Source organism: Peromyscus leucopus, chromosome 1 (genome assembly GCF_004664715.2).
Source record: "Peromyscus leucopus breed LL Stock chromosome 1, UCI_PerLeu_2.1, whole genome shotgun sequence".
Classification (NCBI taxonomy): Eukaryota; Metazoa; Chordata; class Mammalia; order Rodentia; family Cricetidae; genus Peromyscus; species Peromyscus leucopus.
The window spans coordinates 183430052-183453317 of record NC_051063.1 but is presented as its reverse complement, the minus strand read 5'-3'; the positions used below and the strand labels follow the sequence as shown (position 1 = coordinate 183453317).

Below are 23266 nucleotides of genomic sequence, written 5' to 3'. Positions count from 1 at the left end.
ACTCCAATCCAGTTTCTATTGCAGTGGAGAAACAGGATGCTACCCACTCAATACATGGACCAAGTCGAAATTTAGGTGTTATTCAAGGGGCCATTAGATAGTTGTGACGTCATCTACATATTCAGCAGGGCCATCCTGGTAATAAAATCTTTTAGAAAGGGTTTAGCTGGGCTGTGGTGGACACGCCTTTAATCCCAGCACTCAGGAGGCCGAGGAAGGCGGATCTCTGTGAGTTCCAGGCCAGCCTTGACCTCCACAGGCTGTAGATGAGAGGGTTACAGAGTGAGTTGGTACAAACACACAAAGAAACCTTGTCTCTAAAGTCGAGAGGGAGAAAAAAGGGAAAAAAAGGAGCCATATCCTTGATCCTTGGCTGGAGAGATGGGTCAGCCATTAAAGGCTAGGCTCACAACCAAAATTATAAGAAATGGTTTAACTTACTCATGCACGGAGGTCCTCAAGACCACTTGGGTAGAGATGATCTCCAAATGATTGGGTAAATGAAGTCTATAGAGGTCAAGGGATAAAGGTTCCTCGTCTCTGAATGAAGACACGCCCAAAGGCAGCCTTGACCTCCTTGTTCCTCAGGCTGTAGATGAGAGGGTTGAGCATTGGGGTCACAATGGTGTATGACAGGGACACCACTTGCTTGCTCTCTGGAGAGTAGCCGGCCTTGGGGCGCAAATGGATGACCCCAGTTGTGCCATAAAACAGAATCACCACGATGAGGTGGGAGGCACAGGTGGACAGGGCCTTGTGGCGCCCAGAGGCTGATGGCATCCGAAGGACAGCAGCCAAAATCATGATGTAGGACGTAGCTATAAGACTAAAGGGAACCATGATAACTAACACTGTGATAACGAACATACTAGCCTCAAAGACTCTGGTGTCTGCACACACCAGGCTCAGCAGAGGTGGTATGTCACATAAGAAGTGCCTGATGCCCCGTGGCCCACAGAAGGGAAAGTTAAAGAGCCAGATGGTGAGGGCCACAGCTATTGGTAACCCTGCGAGCCAGCAGGTGGCAGCCAGCAGGTGGCACAGCCTCAAGCTCATGATGGTACCATATCGCAGAGGCCTACAAATGGCCAAGAAGCGGTCCCAGGCCATGACCGTGAGGAGGAAACACTCGGATGTGACTAAGGACAGCACTAGAAGCAGCTGCAGGGCACAGCTTATGGGGAACATCCCACGTCCAGGCCGCAGCAGGGTCACCAGCAGACGGGGAGCCACGTCCAGCGAGAAGCAGATCTCCACCAGTGCCAGATGGCGCAGGAAGAAGTACATGGGTGCACGCAGGCCTGGGTCCAGGCTAGTCAGCATGACGATGAGTGTGTTGCCTAGCAACGTGAGCAGGAAGGCCGCCAGGAAGAGCACTGCAAGCATTGGGCGCAGGGAGGGCATGTGTGAGAAGCCCAGCAGCACAAACTCCAGCTCATGTGAGCGGCTCTGATTGGTCCAGGGAGGTGATGCCCAGGAGGGTGGCATGGGTTCAGGACTCAAGGGCACTGCACTACGGACCTGAGAGGAACCCTATGGAGTACCAGAAGGAAGAGACGATGAAGTGAGAATTGTAGCTTGTGAGTCCCATCCTTCCCATTCCCAAGGGGGCACTTATTCAATAGTAAATCAAGTCCAATGCCTTACGGTGAACAGAGCCCTTCTTCAAATCCCCAGTGAATGTAGAATGAAGTAAAATTACCTCACCCGCTAGTCTAGCCTGTCTTTGCCCTTAAGGTCTTCTCTCTTCCGACTCCCCTTTCCCTGGTTGGTTGTACCATAGTTTCAGTTTTTACAAAGGCCTTTGTAAATTGTTTTATTGTCGGTGTTATTTTGTTTTGTTGTTATTAACTGGCATCTCTCTAAATAGCCCTGGCTCTCTTGAACTCATTATGTAGACTAGGCTGTCCTGGAACTCACAGAGATTCTCCTGCCTCCAGCATGCACCATCACACCTGTGAGATGGTTCTTGTCTAGCTCTCCATCCTCATCCCCTTCTGCACTTTCAGCTCACTAGGCTTGCTTTCCAGAACCTTTGCGTCTGTGTTCCCTGATATTTCCTTCTCACTTCACGACCCTTGTCCCACAGGCGGCCCTGGTGAAACTTAGTGTGTCACAAAACCAAAGCAGAAGGAAACGATGTAAATGTGGGAAATGGGTTTGTGGGGAATCGGTAAGAGGAGTGGGTTGAAAATGGGAGAGAGTGAGGTGACAGCCATCAGAATTTTCTACATATTATATATATTTCATATATATGAAATGGACCCAAAACAAATTAAATTAGGGGAAATATTCATCAAAAAATTAATGGAATTTGTTTGGGTTTTGTTTTATTGGGTTTTTTTTGTTTGTTTGTTTGTTTGTTTTGGTTTGGTTGGTTGGTTGACTGCCCTGAAACCCACAGTGTAGACCAGGCTGGCCTCAAACTCAAAAAGATTACTCTGCCTCCCAAGTGCTGAGATGAAAGGCGTGCACCACCACCACCACCACCATCACCACCATCACCGCCGCCACCACCACCACCACCACCACCACCATCCCCACCACCACCCGGCAGAATTTGTTATGTTAAAGAATTAATATTTCCAAGAAGACACTAGACCAAAAGAAAAAATAAAAACATGCCCAGGGAATAAAGATAAGGACTCTGCTAAGACTCCCTGAAGTGAGGGTTGACATACCCACCACCAATGCAGATTGAGTCTGTTCCATTGCCAGTAGAATGTAGGCTGTAAAGCTCTCAACACAACTGACTTTAGGATCCACTAATGGGTCATGAGCTGCAACTTGAAAAAAAAAAAAAACACCAGCAGGAGGGGAAGGCTCACCCAGTAAATTAATAACATGAGAAAGGAGAGGGTCTGGTTAATAATGGGTGTCTTAGAGTGATGGGAAAATCCCTGTCACATATGAGCAGGACAGCCTCCTCAAAGCTGCCTGTCTTACCTGTGACATTGTGAAAACAGGATTTCACTTGGAGGGCTGCATGGCACAGTAGTACTTATTGGAGTAGTTAGTGCTGTGCTTAAAAATCCAACACAGCCATGGCAATCTTTAAGGAGGTCAGAAGGCTGAGGAGATAATGTCTGATAAAACCCTGCAGCACAAACCTGAGACTCTAAGTTCTGACCAACCAGTCATGGCAGCAGGTGCTGTAACCTCAGCACTGGATGGAGGGGCAAAGGTGGGAGGACCATCAGCCGTCTAGTCTAGCTGAAATGGTGAGTTCCAAGTTCAGTGAGAGACCCTGTGTTGGAGAGACCCTGTGTTGAAATATAAGGGAAGTGATACAGGAAGACACCAGAAAAATGGCCCCTGGCCTCCACAGATACATACCTGTGTGGGAGAGAGACAGAGAGACAGAGAAATAGAGCCAGACAGAGACAGAAAGATACAGCCTACTGACCATTGCAGTGCATGCTAATATTCTAGCACTATGGAGATGTAAGCAGAAATATCAGAAATTCAAGGCCCTCCCCAACTACATAGTGAGTTCCAGGCCAGCCTGGACTATGTGAGACTGTGTCTCAAAATATAACGTGTGGAATGGGATGGGAGAGGAGAGGAGGGGAGTCACAGTACAATGACATGGAAGATATTAAGGAAGTATTGTGCCCCAAAACACAAGTTGTAAAAAAAGAAGAATAGGGTGTTGCCTTATTTTGGGCTACTATTGCTGTGATGAAACCCCAGGACCAAAGCACCTTGGGGAAGAAAGGGTTTATTTGACTTATATTTTTACATTGTAGTCCATCATTGAAGGAAGTCAAGATGGGGACTCAAACAGGGCTAGAACCTGGAGGTAGGATCTGATGCAGAGGCCATGGAGGGGTGCTACTTACTGGCTTGCTTCACATGGCTTGCTCACCCTGCTTTCTTATAGAACCCAGGACCACCAGCCCAGGGATAGCACCATCCACAATGGGTTTGGGCCTCCCTCATCAATAACTGACTAAGAAAATGCCCTACAGGCTTGACCACAACACTTTCTTTTTTTTGGTATTTTTTTCGAGACAGGGCTTGTCTGTGTAGTTTTGTGCCTGTTCTGGTTCTTGCTCTGTAGACCAGCCTGGCCTTGAACTCACAGAGATCTGCCCGGCTCTGTCTCCCGAGTGCTGGGATTTAAGGCATGTGCCACCACTGCCTGGCTAGAGGCATTTTCGTAACTGATGCTCCCTTCTCTCAGAGGACTTTAGCTTGTATCAAGTTGACATAAAACCATCCTGCACAGACGGTATGATGCAAACACACCACAAAGTTGCCTTGTTTTTCTTTCAGCTCCACATATACAGCGAGAAATGTACTAAATGTAGGAAAGGATACACCCTAAAACAATGATAGAGATTCCTCTCAAAGATGAGGATCCTAGTTGCAAGAAATAGCCAGGGAATTTTAGATTTGGTCGTTTCAACTTGTAAATTGGCAAAATGGCTCAGTGTTTAAAGGCGCTTGCTGCTAACCCTGACAATTTGAGTTGGATCTCTGGAATCCACATGGTGAAAAGACAGGACCTGAAAGTTGTCCTCTGACTGCCACACTGCATGGTGACATGCAGACACACATCACACACTTACCATAAACACACACACACACACACACACACACACACACACATACACACATACATACACCTCAAACACATACACACATAAACAAATGTAATTTTAAAATTTATGTTGCATTAAAAAGAATTGCTGTAAACAAACCACTCTTAAGGGCAGTAGATGGCCAACACAAAATGAACTCAATGGCATCTTTGGGGGCTCATCATGTCATGATTTTTGTCAGGGTTTTATTTGTTTATTCATTATTTTTAACTTACATGTCTTTTGTGTATATATTACAACATCCAGTTTTCTGTTTATAGCATTCCTGTGTGTACAAACATTTGGGTCTCTGTGTCTACATGTGCTTCTTGTACTCTTTCTTTGGCTCTTCATCTGTTTGTGTTTTCATTATCTTATTTTATTTTATGATTACTCTTTAATATCTGTTTGTTTTTAAGGAGAGGCAGAAAAGGTGTGGATTAGGGCCTGGGAGGAGTTGAGGAGGGGAAACTCTATAAAAAAAAAAGATACCTATCTTCAATAAAAGAAAAATGGAATGATATTACTGTGAAGACAAAAAGTACCAAGGCTCATTCCATCCACACTCTTTATGGACTGGGCATAGGGTCCTGGAGAACTTAAATACTGGGCCATCCCAGACTCAGCATGTAGGTATGGAATGGATTTTATTCATTGTGGGGTATTTTGTTTTTGTTTTTGTTTTTCAAATAGAATCATTCAACTGAAATCAGAGCTATGATCTCTCACTCCTTTTAATTCTCCATCACCCAAAGAGGAAAAACAGATCCTTTCTGTGTCTCAAATCAGAATCTCCTGTGATCAAGTTTCTGGTCCACTCCTGAGCCAGGAAATATATTTAGCAGACCAAAGCAGTATTCTTCTAATGAATTAGAGCACTTTAAAATATGATCATGGCATAGACCAAGGATGAGAACCGTTTCTAACATTCCTCTGAATCCCACCCTGTCTTAGGATGTGCATACAAAAAAACCCAACATCTTTTTTTTTTTCTTCTTAAGATTGTGTCTCACTATATAGCTAAGGTTGGTCTGGAACTCACAACATAGTTCAGATGAGCCTCCAACTCATGGAGATCCCCCTGACTCAGGCTCTCAGTGTCTGGGATTACATGCCTGAGTCACCAGCACTTTTCAGGACCCAGAACTTCCTGCCACACAGCTCCAATAGCATCCAGGATGCCCACCTCTCAATGGGAAAAAAGCTGTGCCTTGATAGCTAATTCTCAGCAAAGACTCAGCGCCTCCTACAGGAAGCTGGAATGAGAGGTGGAAGTCACAATCCAATATTGGGATCTGCACAACCCAAATCAAGCAAGGGCTTCAATGTGTGATCTCTACCTTGATGAGTGCTCCTCGATCCACCTGTGAAGGGAAGGCCTTAATATACCTGGGGCTCGGGGAAAGAGGGAAGAGAAAGATTTGTCACTCAGTAAGTGCCACAAGTGTTTCCAAGAGTGGAATAGAAACTTGAATCCAAACTCTATCATTTAGTAATTGTGAGAATGGCTTAACTTCTCTGTCCCTCTTTTGGAAATTTATGAAAACAGTGGGATCTGCTCCTAAAATGTCAGTGAGGACTAACTGAGGCTGTATTGAGATTCAAAGTCCTGAGATTCAAAAACTTCCATTACAACCAGCCATCATGATCATCTTCATTATCACCAGGACTCTCAGCATACTCCTACATCACAAACAATATCACCCCATCATCACAATCACGATCATCACTGTTATCTTTATCATTGTTACTAAGACCTCAAAATCGCTGCCATAGTCATTGTCACCATCAACATGATCATCTGAATCATTTTATCACCACCACCTCTTCATCATCATCATTACCACCATTATCACCATATCATTATAATCTTACTTATCACCACCATCATCATATCATCACTAAATCATTACAATCTTAATCATCATCATTAATGAAAGCTATTGGGGTCCATCCCCTAGATAGCCTTCACCCAGAGTTCCAGAAGAGATGATACCAGCAGTGGATTAATCTGAGGGATTCTCTAATAAGTCTACATAGATGAAACTCTTTAGTCCATTCACATTGTTCATCTGAGTCAGTTCTCTCTCTACAGAGCTTCTATTCTCCTCTCTTATTTAGCTCCTTTCTTGCCTGATTCTCTCTGCATCTCTCTGCTGTTCCCTCTAAGTGCTATCTTAATTCCTTCATCTAGTTCTGCCCCCATCTAGGTTCTCATCCATCTAGTTCTTTCCCATCTTAGCTTCCCTCCCATCTCCTTTTTCATCTTGTCTTTCCCACCTGGCTCTTTCTCTTCTTCCATCTCATTCTTCTAGTTCTTTATCAATCTAGTTCTTCCCCATCTCAGTTCATTCCCCTTCAGTTCTTACCCTGAAAGGATCAAGCAGATGCCATAACAGGCTGCTCAGTCTTCTCTCAGAGATCAGGCCTCAATTTCAGTTTCCTGAGACTTAAACAAGCAGTTTCTGGAAGGGCTATGACATAGTCCTTGCAGGAGCTCTTTTTCTGCACATACTCTGACTGTTCAAGGTTCAGCCAGTTATTGACTCTCTGGGACCCCTCACCAACTTAGAACTACATGTAGGGTCAATGTGAACATGCAAGGCCAGCCTCCATGGCAGCTCAAGGACAAAGCCTGGGACTTGTCCAGGCCTGCCCCAAAATGATAACTATAACCCCCAACCAGTAAATTCAAAGGTCACACACCCTCACCCAACCATATGATGCCCAGGCTTGTACCACCCTGCTTGCCATTTTTCCCTTAAAAACCCCTCACCCTGAGAGCTCAGGGCCGTCCTCCTTCACCCGCTGTGTCGATTGTTGGACATGGACCAAGCCTAGGTTGGCTTATTATCAGTTAACCCCTGTGTGTTTTGCATTGGACATTGGCTCTGTGGTGGTCTTGCTCAGGGGTCTTGCGACGTAGGCACAACAACCCATCTAGTTCTTCCATTCTCTTTTTTCTTCTTTGTCCTTTTTTTTCCAAAATAAAACTGACTCTTTTATCCCTTCGGCCCTTATCTCTCCATGCTATCTCTGCTCTCACAGTTTCTGGCAGGGTGAAGGGAGTGTGGTTGGTGGATAGGCAACTCAAATAGGCAATTTCCTTCACAGCTAGATGTACCTGTAAGTAGGAACCCTTTAGTTCTGAGTTAATTATTAAGGGTGGATCTAAAACTAGAGATAAGACTTTGAAAAGGACAAAGTTGAGCTTAATTAGCACATCTGCCAGGCCTTCTCAAACAGAGAGTCTGGATAATTAAGTCTGTTCATAGAGAATCTGTGAGGTGTCTCAGATAAGATACTTTTGTCCATCCAGAGATGATCCTGGCCAGATGCTGCTAATGATGATAATTACAGAAAGGCCTGAAATTATGGATCCTGGCGGCATTACTGCACAGAAGGTTATCTAAATATTCCATTATTAGAGGGGAAATTGTGCCCAGTGAATGATGGAAAAGCTACAATATCACATGAGAAATTCATAGCAGGAAACAGCTAATAATCAAAAGCCAATATCACCAAGACTTCTTGAGCCTCAGCTTGACCTCTGGAAGGCCCTTGACTTCTTCCGGGTATTAGCTTGTCATAATCAGCTGAAATCCTACTTCATATTATTGTGGCTTGCAGCAATCATCATCATCATCACCATCATCTCACCATCATCTCACCATCATTATCACCACTACCACAACCACCAGTCACAGCAACAGCAGCATCACCATACCAAGATAATCTTAATCTTCATCATCATGATTAACACCTCCGTCAGGATCACCATCAAAGAATGAAAAAGAGAACAATGATGTTCTGCTCCCAGTCATCATTACAGCATCTGTCAGTCAGACAGAGACCATGTTCATTCTTCCCTGCAGCTTGATCCCTTGCCCTTCATGGAGAACCCGCTTACCTTTTCCTTCTTTGCCGGGAACTAAGTTGTGACAAAGCTACTCCCTGGATCCAGGAGCTCCTGGGGCTGACTGGGATTCAGGAAAACAAAGCTTTCAGTTTTGGCTCTGGATGGAAAATGAGAGCCCTGAAGACTAACCCCTTGGAGACTTGTGCTCATTACATGTCCCTGTGCCCCATATGAAGACAGAGGGAGGTGGAGAGTCTGGAGCCCCTGCTTCCCCCAGAGACCATTGTCCTTGCCATACTTCTCTCTTCCTGGTTTTCCCTTCTGACCTACTGCACTATGTTTGCCTTTAGCTACACAAGAAATCTACACTCCCCTCGCTGGCCTGTAATGTCCCTAAAGATTTCTCCTGCCTATCCATGCATCTTCATGTCTTACCATGTCATGGCACAACTCTCTATATCCCAATGGCTCCTAGTTATGGCAGGGAAACTGAGAAGGGATTAAGTTTTGGGTATGAGAAGACCATGGTCCACAGTTCTACTTCAGCTGGTGAGTGAATAAAGAAGATAAATTAGGCAGGCGGTGGTGGTGCACGCCTTTAATCCCAGCACTTGGGAGGCAGAGCCAGGCAGATCTCTGTGAGTTCGAGGCCAGCCTGGGCTACCAAGTGAGTTCCAGGAGAGGCGCAAAGCTACACAGAGAAACCCTGTCTCGAAAAACCAAAAAGAAAAAAAAAAGATAAATTATTAAGATTTGCACAGACTTCCCAATGGGCAAGCAAACACAGCCCTTCATTCTGGAAGAGACTTACCTGTGGGCACAAAGCCCAGAGTTTAAGAGGGATAAATCCATGTGGCAGCAAATCCATGTGGCTTTGGATACTGGTGCCACCGTTCTCTTGCCTTATGATACTGCTAAAGTTGAAAGATAAGATCCAACAACTCCAAATGGATCTTCAAACTCAGAAACATTAATCCTCTAGACAGTGGATTACTAATAGCCATATATGGAAATGGATGCTACCCTTCTAATCCCCTCTTTTCTTCCTTTTCCTAGCCCTACTAATTGCACCCTGCCTCATAAAACTCTTGGCTAGATTTCTTCAGCAACAGATGCAAAATATTTCTAACCAGACTCTGAACCAGTTAATATTACAGGACTACCAGCCTCTATTGACAAAGCCAGAGATCTGCAGAACCTGGTCACATCCTGAGGAGGGAGATTAAGATTGTCCCAAGAACCTTGACACCCCAATTCAGCAGGAAGCAGTCTAATGATAACTTTACCCCCTTTCCAACCCCAGTTGCTTATTACTAAACAAAAAAGAAATAGAAAGGTGCTGGCTAAAAAACCGCCCTGACCCAGAACTAAAAATGGTCGAAAACCAGTGAAAGAAACATTTGGCTCAAATCAGACTATCCTGCCCTGAAACTAACGTGAAACCAACCAATCACAGAGTAAAACAATAGAACCTGTCTGGGTTGGACCTGATAAGTAAAACTTCTGTTGTCCTATGAAATGAGATTCATGTAGCATAGATTTTACAGGGCTAGAGAATGTATGCAATTGGTTAATCATTTTGAATGGTTTATTCTATTTTTAATCTTGGAGGGTGTGGATGCCTACAGAGGCTAGAGGTATTGCATCTCCTGAAAGTGGAATTATAGCTGCTGTGAGGGGCCTGGTATGGATTCTGGAACTCAAATTCAGATCTTCTGGAAGAGCAGTACACATTCCTAAGCACTGAGCCATCACTCCAGCTTCTAGCCAACCATTTGAAAGTGCTTATTTAAAGTAGTACCTTGACAAGATGGAGCACGGTAATCACTCTGTTCACTGTGTAATCAGTATCACTAATTTTAGCAGGTTCTTTGAGACAATCCATATACTATGCAACTCACCCAATTTAAAATAAAAATTTTGATGTTCTAACAACAGCTGAGGACCCCCCATGGAACTGGATCAGTCCCTCTGGATAAGTGAGACAGTTTGATTAGCTTGAACTGTTTGGGAGGACCCCAGACAGTGGGACTGGGACCTGTCCTTAGTGCATGAGCTGGCTTTTTGGAGCCTGGGGCCTATGCTGGGACACTTTGCTCAGCCTGGGTGAAGGGAGGAGGGGACTGGACCTGCCTCAACTGAATCTCCAGGCTGAGCTGAGTCCCCAGGGGAGTCCTTGCCCTAGAGGAGATGGGAATGGGGGGTGGATTGGGGGAAGGTGGGGGAGCAGGAGGAGGGAGACAGGGGAATCCGTGGCTGATATGTAAAAATAAATTAAATTATAAAATTTTTTTAAAAAATGCTTTAAGAACTTCAACTTTTCTTGACAGTGAGATACATCTGCTCCTGGCAGCACCATAAAAAAAATTGTTCTTTAGTACATTCACAAAGCTGTGGATCCATCATAAAAATCTCATCACTCCCTAAAGAGACCTTGTGACCATTGAGCAGGTGTTCCCCAAACCTCTTATAATTACTAACTTGTTTTCAGTCTTCAAGGATATGACAGTTGGGGGTATTTCACGTAAATTGGTTCACAGATTGCAGCCCCTTTTGCCCCTTAGCAAAATATTTTCAAGGATCATCTGTGTTGTAACACTTGCCAACCTTTCATTTCTTTCATTTTAATATTGATGCTAGCATTCCGTTGTGTGTGTGTGTGTGTGTGTGTGTGTGTGTGTATGTGTGTGTGAGTGCTTGCACAAGCGTGCCTGTGTTGCTTCTCTGTTCTTCAGGTGGTGCCAGAGATTGAACCCAGACTACTGTGCATGCGAAGCGAGCATTCTTTTTGTCTTGCTTTGTGTTAATGCTGAACTGTGCCCCAGCACTCCAAAGGGGGATTCTAGATGGGTGCTTCATCATTGAACCACACACTCGGGCACTCACTGGTGGATGATCAGCAAACATTGCACCAATGAGCTGTGCTCCATGCCTCTCGCAGGTGCCTTCTAGGTAAATGATCTGTCACTAAGCAATATTCCCAGCACCTCATTGATGGATTCTAGGCAGGTGGTCTGCCACTGATAAGTACCTCCCATCAGTCAGTGGAGTGTTTGAGGCAAGCACTGCATAGAGGTATTTGAGCCATACCTCTCCTCAGCCTATTCAGTGAGTTTTGACCACAGCCCAGGTGAGTGACTTCTGAGTTTTTTTCCATATGACTGGAGCTGTTGTAACACTGATGTAAATATCATACACAGGTTCTTGTGTAGGCTTATGCTTTTCTGTCTTTGGTGTCTACCAAGGGTGGAAACTGGATTATATGACACCTCTCTGTGCTTAACATTCTAAGAAGCTATCAGATTGACAATCTTATTGTGCATTTGTTCATTCTTCAAACAATAATTGTAAAGCATATCCCTACAATTTTTGGAGTACTGGTCCACCCTGAGCATAAAAGACTCAATGATGGAAACACTCCCACTGATGAAACTTATTGCTCACTGACTATTGGCTCACTGGAAGGATGAGCTGGATGGCATTGAGTGTGTCTTTTTCTCTGATGTATTCCAGTTGCAAGACACTTCCTGGGACAGAGCCATTGATCAATAAATACTTATTAAATGCCTGATGGAGTCCCTTGCCAAACAGTTACTGGATTTTCTGTGTCTTTACCCTTTGGGCATAGTTTTACATATTTTGATGACTAGCCTTGGTTCTACATTTGGCCAATACCCTCAACCATTCACTAGTCACTGCATTTCTCACTCTTCTTGCATGGTATTTCAGTGAACAGTCATCAATTATTTGAGGCAAAGTCTCACTATACTACACCAGACTGGCCATGAATTCATTATGTGAACTAGGAACTCACGAGCCTCCTGCCTCAGTTTCCTGAGTGCTGAGATTACAGGCACTTACCACCATGCCTAGAGAGTGCCTGTTCATCTCCGGGTCTTCTTTCATTACAAAGCCCCAAGCCCAGCTGGAGACAGAGCTCAGTGAGTCAAAGCAATGCTGCTGAGAGGGACAGCCTGGGTCTCCAGGACCCACACAGTGGAAGAGAACAGACTTGCTCCTTCAGGCTGTCTTCTGATCTCCACACTGTACACACACACACACACACACACACACACACACAATAAAGCTTAAAAGAGATTTTGAGAAAGCTCAAAACCAATCACAATCACATAAGGAGAGTACTTGGCTTTGGAGAGATGGTTAGTTGTGTAGAAGGACACATTGAGAAGTTCAGCGAGGTCTCTCACATGCCCCCTTAGCTCAGCTCATGTCTTCATGTCTTCGTGCAGCTTGTACTAATTTACTGAGTTCTATGCCTATTCGTGTGTGCATATAATACTTCTATCTGGTCAAAATAACCTTTTAAATGGCCTAATTGTAGAAAACAAAAATATTAGCCATCAACTATAGTGGATATGGATGCCACAATCAGATTCATTTGGCATTTGTTTGTTTTCCTTTCATTTTAATAAATACTAATTTTTTAATTTGTGAGGAAACAAAATTTATTTTAATTTAGTAACAAGAGACTGAGATGGCTCAGTAGGGAAGAGCCCTTGCTGAGCAAGCATGAGGACTTGATTTCAAATACCCAGCACCAATATAAAAAGGAAAACATAGATGTGAATGCCATTAACATCAGCATTGCAGGAGAAGGCATGGATGTGTGTGCCTATAACTCTGGCATTGAGGGTGCGGAGATAGGTGGATCCCTTCTTAAGCTGGTTGACCAGCTGGCAAGTCTAACCAAAGAGGCAAGCTTACTGATCAATGAGAGACCCTGTCTCAAGACTACAGGGCAGGTGAGAATAGAGTGAGACACCTAATGCCTCACTCTGTCATCTGCATGTGCATGCAGATTCATTTGACATTTGTTTGTTTTCCTTTCATTTTAATAGATACTATTTTTTTAATTTGTTAAAAAAACAAAATTTATTTTAATTTACTAACAAGAGACTGAGATGGCTCCCTCACTTCCACTTTCATGTGACATGAAAGTGGAAGTGGGGGAGACTGGAGGTGGAAGGGACAAGCGGGAACAGGGAGACAGAACAGAAACAGAAGGCAAGCAACCAAACTAAGTGTGCATTCCTTTGTGTTGTAGTTAAAAAGAAAGTAATGTAAAAGGGAAGGAAGGGAGGGAGGGAGGGAGGGAGGGAGGAAGGAAGGAAGGAAGGAAGGAAGGAAGGAAGGAAGGAAGGAAGGAAGGAAGGAAGGAAGGAAGGAAGGAAGGGAAAAGAAAAGCCAGAAAGACTGTAAGATGCAGAAGTTGAGGCCTTGGAGTGGTGTACATGAACTTCTCTCTTCAGAACATGGCATGGTCTCTGGCTTCACTCATGAACTCAGAGCTGCTTTTTACCTTCCTCACAGTGACTGCTCTTGAAACTACTAGCAGCCAGGCTGCTCAGGTAATAGCCTGGGGGGAAATCTGTTCCCCCAGACAATGGCTCTGTTGCTGCCCACAAAGGTAGCTTTACTAAATCTCTATTGTTCTAAGAAAACTCGAAATTCAAAGGCTAGGGTGAAAACCTGCAAACTCAGAGAGTTAGAGAAGCAGCTGTCTAACTTTCTCTGTTAGCTGGCATCCCAGAACCCTCTCTCTTTCCACACCACCACAATTTAAAAATAAAAAATAAATAAATAAATAAATAAATAAATAAATAAATAAATATTGCTTCCTGTCAACTACTTGCTAACCCCACCTCTCTAAGCCCAGATTCATTTTATTTAACACAAATGCAACACATCTTTACATAGTTAAACAAATGTAGCATAAGCAAAGGGACCACATCTTTGCCTAGTTAAACAAATATCCCATGACCCACCTCAGCTGCGGTCACCTGCACATGATCAAGCAACACTCCGGCAAGCAGCACTAACGGGACTCCATGAGTTACAGGAAACTTTTTTTTTTATGACAAGGCATGCAAGTAGGAGAGGGATGTGTTGGGGGGATACCTGGAGGAAGTGGGGGGAGGGCAGGAGTTGAAGGTGGCTATAATCAAGATACTTTGTATATATGCATGAAATTGTCAAAGAAAATACATTTTAAATATTTTTAAATGGTATTGTGATAAGCAGTATGTAAATGTAATGTTGCTTTGATTTCATTTGATCTTCCTTGTGTTTCTATATTCCTGTTTAATGAGGGAGAATTAAAGATGGGAGAAATTCGAAAACCATGTGTACTGTAGACACATCTTTAAAACCCATGCTCTTGCCGGGCGGTGGAGGCGCACGCCTTTAATCCCAGCACTCGGGAGGCAGAGCCAGGAGGATCTCTGTGAGTTCAAGGCCAGCCTGGGCTACCAAGTGAGTCCCAGGAAAGGCGCAAAGCTACACAGAGAAACCCTGTCTTGAAAAAACCAAAAAAAAAAAAAAAAAAAAACCATGCTCTTGAAGGTCATGCCACCCTCTCTCCAACCCTTTCATCCTCTCTAAGCTTTCATATCTTATTGACAAAAGAACCCCAAAATCACAACCTCTGGTCATGTGGTTTTTGAATACAGCACTCAAATTAAAATTCTAAAATAAAGTCCTCTGTAAATATCCACTGATTTCTGTTTGTATTAAGAACAGAAGGGACCAATAATGTGGCTCTGTATGTAAAGGCACCAACAGCCAAGCTGGATGATACAGTATGCTCTTCAGGACTCGGTGGTACAAGGAGAGAACCAACTCTCACAAGTTGTCCTTCTGAAATCCTCACACACAATTAATTAGTTAATTATAAATAAATAAATATGTAATTTGAAAAAAATTAAGAGAATAAGGGGCCCAAAGAGATGGCTCAGTAGTGAATAGAGAATACTATTCTTGCAGAAGAACTAAGTTCAGTTCCCAGCACCTACAGGGATATGCTGCAAATGCCTGTAACTCCAACTCCAGGATATCTGATGCCCTCTTCCAGAATCCTTAGCTACCAGCATGCACATGTGCATGCACTTACATACACAAACATACACATAATTTTAAAAAATTAGAAAAAAAAACCCTCTGAACTACCCAACACGGTGTTTTTCTGCTCTAAACTGAATATGAAACAATTGCCAACTTCTTTGTCCTGTGTATGGTGATCAAAATAAGCCTTGCTGATTATCTGTGGGTTAAGCATCGTGGTTGGCCACCGTGACTACTGGATGCTGTGGTGGTGGAAGAATCACAAGCCATGGTTACCTTTCTAGAGCTTTATTGGGAGAGAGAGGGAGAGAGAGAGACAGAGACAGAGAGAGACTGCGTGGAAGGAAGAGAATATGGAAGGAGAGAGTGTGGAAAGAGAGGGCACACCCACTTTTTAGGCTTGGATGCCATCACAGGCTGGTGACGTAATTAAGGACATAATCTTTACAATATCCCTGTTGTCCATAGATCATCAAAAATGTCCCCTGTTACTTTCTATCTAAAGAGCATAGTCTCAGAACCTATACCTCATTTTGGGAGCACCCCTGGTGTACCTGTAGAATGATAGAACACATTCCTGCTGTGATGCGCTTCCTCACCCAATATAATGAAGCCTCTCCAACAGTGAGCTGAAATAAAGTAACCTTTTCTCATGATAATCTAATTGTCTTGGTGTGAGAGGATGATGGAGCCTCTGCAATAGCGACCTGAAACAAAGTAGCCTTTTCTCACTATAATCTGATTGTCTTGGGTATTTGTTACAACCGTGGAAAGTTGGCCAAAACAGAGAGTACTTGCCCAGGTTTATTAACCCCTTTGATTTGTGATCTGTTTCTGCTGGCTTACCCCATAAACATCTAGGCAATAGTGATGTGGAGTTTAGATCTACAGAAACTGAAGCACAAGATCAAAAACCTAAGGCTGTGACTGAAAGGATGAAACGGTGCTGGTGGGTCGATGAAGAGTCACGGCCACAGCAGAACCCAATATTAGTTTTTAGAGCTTTATTGGAGGGAAAAAGGAGGGGAGAGAGAGCCAGGCCTGGAGGAGGCAGAAAGAGGGCGGGAGCAGAGCAGAGAGGAAACAGAAAGAGGAGCGCAGAGAGAGAGCATGGGGGTCCATGCGTGGCTTTTTAAGGCGGAGATTGCAAGACCATGCAGCGGGTACTTCGATGATGTAAGACGTTAGACCCGGAAGAGTGAGAACAGAAGCCTAACAGCGACAGGCACAAGAAGTTTATTTGCTTTTCTACAAAAGTAAAATCGGTGTCTAGAGAGACGGCTCAGTAGTTAAGACCATGTACAGCTCTTACAGAGGACCTAAATTCAGTTCTCAGCACATCTGGCAGCCCACAAAAGCCTCTAACTCCAGTTCCAGGAGATATGCTCTCCTCTGTGTTCTGCAAACACCAGCGCTCATGTGCACAAACCCACACACAGACACACATAGACATAACTAAAAAATAAAATATTTTTAATCAGCATTCATTTATGATACAACTCCTGGAAAAACTCAGAATAGAAAGAAGATGTGTCAAGACACTAAAAGATCTATAACATATTAAGTGGAGAAAAAAAACTCAAGGCGTTTCTAGTCTTGTTCTAAGGACAGAGAAATACAGAGGACCAAAAGACTGGGAGGGGCAGAAAGAGGAGGTTTTGGTGGAGACTATGGTCAAAGTATAGGATGCAGTTGAATGAGAACATATGTGTGAAAGCTGTCATGGTGAAGAATGAATTTTCAACCCCTCCTGCCTCTGCCTCGCTAGTGCTGGGATAACAGGCCTGGTCCACCACTTTTGGGTTTCTGAAAATGAGATTGTTGCACTTATATTTTGCCTGATGTCAGGGCTGATTATTTTACATTTTCAAGTAATTAAAAAAGTAAAGGAAGCCAGGCAGTGATGGTGCATGCCTTTAATCCCAGCATTGGAGTGGAAGGCAAAAAGCAGGTGGAGCTCTGAGTTTGGGGCTAGCCTGTTTTTTGTTTTTTTGTTTTGATTTTTTTTTGGTTTTGGTTTTTTTTGGGGTTTTTTTGTGTTGTTGTTGTTGTTGTTGTTGTTGTTGTTGTTTTCGAGACAGGGTTTCTCTGTGTAGCTTTGCACCTTTCCTGGATCTCTCTCTGTAGACCAGGCTGGCCTCGAACTCACAAAGATCTGCCTGCCTCTGCCTCCCCGAGTGTTGGGATTAAAGGCATGCGCCACCACTGCCCGGCTGAGGCTAGCCTGTTCTACAGAGTGAGTTTCAGAACAGCCGGAGCTACACAGAGAAACTTTATCTTAAAAAAAAAAAAAAAAAAAGTAAGGGGCTGGAAAGATGACTCAACAATTAAGACCATTGGCTGCTCTTGCAAAGAACCCAGGTTTGAATCCCCACACCCACATGGTGCTCACAACCACCTGTAACTTCAGTTCCAGGGGATCCAGCACCTTTTGGCTTCCTTGGGCATTGCATGCACACGGCGCACATACATACGCTCAGGCACGCGCGCACACACACACATATGTATAAAATAAATACTTTTATTTAACTTTTCAATTTTTTATGGATTTTTACTTAAAATAAAAATTACATTGCTTGCCCCGTTCCCTCTCCTCCCTCCAGCCCCTCCCAGTACCCTCCTTCCAGATTTTGTGATACACGGATATTATGGAGTAGCCAGGCAACAGTGTCCACTAATCGTTCTCTGGATGCAGCGCCAAGTTCCTTTCTGGCTTTATCTATAGTTTCTCTCTCTCTTTACGGTAACACAAACGAAGAAGCCGCAGTAACTCTGAAAATATTTGTCATCTGCTTCTTTCTTTGAAAGTGCCGGCGGTACAGAACTTTCCCCATATGCACAGAGCCCTGCTAGGTCGAGCATGCTCCATTAAATGGCCCCACACCCATGAGTATCTGGAGAAGGCAAACTGAACTCGGATGGGAGCTTGCTTTTTTTTTTAAGTTGGGAGAGGGTGGGGGTGCATCTGGGAGGAGTTAGGGGAGGAGTGGAAGATGGATGTGATCAAAATACAGTCTGATAAATTATCAAAAGCTCAATAAAAAATATCACATTAAAATTAAAAAGAAAAAAAAGCCCTGTGTAGGAGCACACCCATTTAGTCCCAGCGCTCAGGGGACAAAAGCAAGTAGATCTCTGTGAGTTCGAGGCCAGTCTGCTCTACCTAATGAGTTCCAGGCCAGCTAGGGTTACCTACTGAGACCCTCTCTCAAAAAAGTAAAATAAGCCGGGCGGTGGTGGCACACACCTTTAATCCCAGCACTCAGGGAGGCAGAGGCAGGCAGATTTCTCTAGTTTGAGGCCAGCCTGGTCTACAAAGTGAATTCCAGGAAAGGCGCAAAACTACACAGAGAAACCCTGTCTCGAAAAACCAAAACAAACAACAACAACAAAAAAAAAAGGTAAAATAAAAAGAAAGATGTCCCCACAGAATTTGAAGGGACCAGAACTGAGAGAGAGTTCTGTTCCCGGCACAAGAGGTTTAGTGCAACACAGTGCGAATCCCCCGAAGCCGGGCCAGGGCATAGAGGGCTGCCATGTGGACCTCACGGTTTCTAAGGCTGTAAATGAGTGGATTGAGGACAGGTGTGACCACCAGATAGAAAACAGCCACCAGCTTATGATGTCTGGCGGGGAGGGCGCTAGAGGCGCGGGGCCTCAGGTACATGGCACTCACCGTGCCATAGAAGAGCCCTACCACCGCCAAGTGTGAGCTGCAGGTAGACAGGGCCTTTCGGCGACTCCCAGCCGAAGGCAACTTGCGCACCGCCGCCAGAATCCAGGCATAGGAGGCTAGGATGAAGGCCAAGGGTACCAGGAGGATGGGCACGCCCAGGCCGTAGACCAGCCTGTAGTTGGCCGTGGTGTCTGCACACGCTGTCCTCAGCACCGCGGGCAGCTCACAGAAGAAGTGGTCCACCGCAGGCCTCCCGGGACAGAAGGGCAGGCGCAGCGTGGCCACCGCATTGGGCACAGACAGAACAAAGCCCAGTGTCCAGGACGCTCCAGCCAGCGCGGCACAGCGGGGCGCGGTCACCAGGGTCGAATAATGCAGGGGTCTGCACACGGCCAGGCAGCGGTCCAGGGCCATCGCAGCCAAGAGGATGGCCTCGCAGCTACCCAGGGAGATGCCCACGTACAGCTGCGCCCCGCAACGCGCCAGCGAGAGGCGGGCACGGTGCATGGTCATGTGTGCCAGCGCCTGCGGCAGCGTGGTGCTCACATAGGCCGTATCCAGCAGGGCCAGGTGGGTCAGCAGGCGGTACATGGGCCGGTGCAGTCGTCTGTCCAGAGCTATCAATCCCACGAGGGTACCATTACCCAACACGGTGGTGAAGTAGGCCAGCAGAAGTGAGGCCCACAGCAGGGGACGCAGGGAAGGTGGGGCCCATAGTCCCAGCAGGAGGAACTCCGGGGTTCCTGAATCATTGAGGGTTCCTGGGCCCATCCTGGAGACAGAGACAATGGCAGGATCACTGCAGCCCCTCTGGGCTAGGAGCATCAGGGATGGGGACGGAACCCAGCTCCTCCCTCCTCTTCCTCACTCTCCCTTTGTGCACCCCCAAATCTAAGTTATGTCTTGTTTAACCCCCCCCTTTCCTTTTACAATAACTTGTTTTCTATCTCTGCCGCTCGCAAACTATGTTGTATTGGAGGAAGTTTTTGAATCTGAATTTTTTTCCTGAGCCTGAAACACACACACACACACACACACACACACACACACACACACACTGAAGATCGTGGCGATAAAGTAATTAATTAAAACATTTTTGTATATCATTTTGTAAAAGAATCTCCCTCTCCTCTCTCTCCCCCTCAGTCCCTCATTTCTTCCCCTTTCTCCATCCCCAGCCTTCTCCCCTCTTCCCTCCCTCCCCTGTCTCCCTCCTCCCTCCTCTCATACCCCTTCCCTCTTCATCTACCTCTCTCTTCCTTCTCTCTCCTCCTTATCCCTTTCTCTCTCTCCCTCCCTCACTCCATCCTCCATTTCCCCCGCTCTCCCTCTCTCACTCCCTCCAATCTCTGTCCTCCACTTCTCTTTCTTTATCCTCTCTCCTCCTCTTCTTCACCCTCCCTCTTCCTCTTCCTCTCCCTGTCATCCCCCCCCCCTGCTTTCCTACCCATCCCCTTCCATTTTCTCTCCAGATCTCCATAGTTCTACACCACCATCTGGCACTGTAATTCATGTCCAGGTCCGTTCAGGCTGGTTTTGTCTAAGTCCTCATAAGGCCTGGGTGCTGCAAGCCACAGGAAAAGGTAATGGAGTTCAACCACTATCACAAAAGCTACTACTTGGAAAAGTCAAGGACTTTTCTGAAGGTCAAGCCATGGCTTAAGAAGTCTTGGCAATATTTTAGCTTTTGTGTGTGTGTGTGTGTGTGTGTGTGTGTGTGTGTGTATCAGCCGATTCCTGCAGTGATTTCCCTTATGCTATATATGCTTCCAAGAACTCCTAACAGTGTATTTTATCTGAAATACCTATCAAGCATCCAAAGCCAAATGATCTCCTGAAGGTAAATTAAGCTCAGACCCTCTTTTCTTATACAGCCTTAGTGGGATTTATACCAACATTATAGACTCCTAGCATTTCCCTAACCATCCCTAGGAATGTAGTTTGAGCACATAAATTCCCTTTTTCTGATATATTAACCAACTTTAGCTCTTAGTTGACCTCCTCCTTTACCACTCCCCTTTTGGGTTGTGAAAGAAAGCCTGACGGTCACTGCCTGAGGAAATCTCTTGTCTGCCTTCATGACCCTGCAAGAATTCAAGCCTGTGACCTTGCTTTAGCTAGAGCACTGCTATTGCATGGGTTTATAAAACTGTAAACCTCAGAGACAGAGAGAGGATTTTGACTGGAGAGGAATTTCACTGGAGCACTAGAAGAATGAGATGGAAGATGAGGAAGAGCCAGATGGGGAAGAACGAGATGAGAAAAACCAAGATGGGGCAGAACTAAGATGAGAGAATTAAGATAGAACTCAGAGGGGACAGCAGATAGAGAGAAAGCAGACAAGAAAGGAGTTAAGCATGAGACAACAGTAGCTGTGTAGACAGAATGTTATCCCAGAGGGGTAAAGTAGACAGATGAAGAGCTCGGTGTACTTAGATTCTTTTCCCAAAAATAATTCTTGCCGTTCATAGTTGCTCTTCTGGGCCCTTAGGAAGAAGATTATTAAGACTGGTCCTTAATAATATTCAAGACCTGGGACTCCGCCCACCCCATCTCTAAGCCTAACCCTCTAATTCTAACCCTAACTCCAACTCCTCACCATTTGTCATTCAGTCCTTCAGCCCCAAATATCTCACATAGTGGAGGGTGCCCCCTGACTGAGCCAGCTCTGCGGACCAGGGACCCCACACCCAAACGTAACCCCAGGGTGGTTCACACACCGGGACGTCTGGCCTTGCCTTTTGCTGCCCTTTTTCTCTTTCCTCTTCCCGGCTTCTGAAATCACCAGCTCGCCTCCCACTCTGTACCAATCATGGTTAAGATCCAAGGTTGCGCCTGGGATCCAAGACTATGTCTCCAGAGGCCCTGCTCTGTTTTGCTGGAAAGAGACGATGTTATACAAAGGTTCCAGGACACAGGCAGGTCAGAGGTACACCTCCTCCCCCCTCCCCCCTTCTCTCTGTGCCTGCGCCTGCCCGTCTCTCCTCTCCTCTCCTCTCCTTTCCCCTCTCACAGAGTTGCCTTTCCCTCCTCCACTGACATGTCCCCCTGGCTTCTCACAGCGCCTGCAGATCATCTTTCCTGTCACTTCGGTCCCTCACGTTTCCTTTCCACTCTACTTATCACAAACCCTGCCCACCCCATTCCTATCTTCCATTCCCCCTCCCTCCCCTCCCTTCCTTCTCTCCTTCCTTCCTTCAGGCACACCCCCTTTCCTCTCTTCTTTCTAAGTTTCCCTGTCTCTCTGCCTTTTGTCTTCTCTCTTCCTATCCTGTTCCTCCCTCTCTCCCACTCATCTGCTCCCTTACAGGTCTGTGACTCGCTGTCCCCATCAGTGTCCCTGCCTCTAAAGGCCTCTTCTTCTGTCTCCCCTCATCTGCTCCTTCACTCCTCCCCCCCCCTTCTTCCTGCTCTCCTCAACTCTTCCTCTCTCACCATCCTCCATTTCCTCTCCTTTTCATAATCCTCATTCTCTCTCTTCAGTACTGGTGGCCAGGGTCAGTCCATGTTATGAGACAGCTGTGCACCAAACCTCTGGCTCAGCTCTACCTCTCTCTGCTGCACAGCCCAGATTAAACGGATATTAGGACAGCCAAGTGCTCATGGGAAAAATCTGGCCTGGTCCTCTCCTGGTCTCAAGGAGACCACACCAGTCTCCCACCCTCCAGAACTCCTTCTCAGGTTCATCCTAGGATGACCTCAAAGTCTTGTAATGAAGTATCCAAAGGCCGTTTGTTGAAAGGATGGGAAAGGAGTGGCTGAGATGGGCAATCTCTAAATCTCTACAATCACTTTGCTCTGTGCTGATTCTGCCCCTGTCCAAAAAAAAAAAAAAAAAAACCTTCTATTTCCTCATTTATAAGATGCAGACAGTCTCTGCACATCACAACATCACATTCAAGCTTGTTTGGAGAGTGTGTTAATACACATGGAGCCATTAGGGAGGTGTCTGTCAAGACTGCGGAGACAGTGTTGGAGGCAGGAGCCCATAGACCCTCAGAATAAGTGAGAGTCTAGGCCACATGGTGGGCATGAGCATAGCTGGGCTGAGGTAGACAATGGCCAGGGTGTGATGAGTGAAAGAAAGGATGAGCATGTGGCTCTAGCCAAAGCCCTGCTAAGTGGAACTGGAAGGCCATTATATATGTCAATCACAGGGTGACACATTCTGATTGACTGGGACATCTTAGAAGACTTCTGGATTCTACTCTCAATGGGAATATGGACCTTGGTTCTAGGGAAGTACCACATGCACCGTTGTATAAGCAACTCTCAAAATTCCCC

The 23266-nt window shown here is 45.4% G+C and overlaps 2 protein-coding genes across 2 annotated transcripts; both read right to left on the bottom strand.

Moving 5' to 3' along the window:
- Positions 1-516: 516 nt before the first annotated feature.
- On the bottom strand, positions 517-1488 carry LOC114685764 (olfactory receptor 10A7-like). Its single transcript, XM_028860389.1, has one exon. The coding sequence runs from the start codon at positions 1486-1488 to the stop codon at positions 517-519; it is 972 nt and encodes a 323-aa protein (XP_028716222.1).
- A 17299-nt stretch (positions 1489-18787) lies between these two features.
- On the bottom strand, positions 18788-19753 carry LOC114685774 (olfactory receptor 2A1/2A42-like). The gene has a single exon (XM_028860395.1). It carries the CDS (start codon positions 19751-19753, stop codon positions 18788-18790), a length of 966 nt encoding a protein of 321 aa, XP_028716228.1.
- Positions 19754-23266: the final 3513 nt, after the last annotated feature.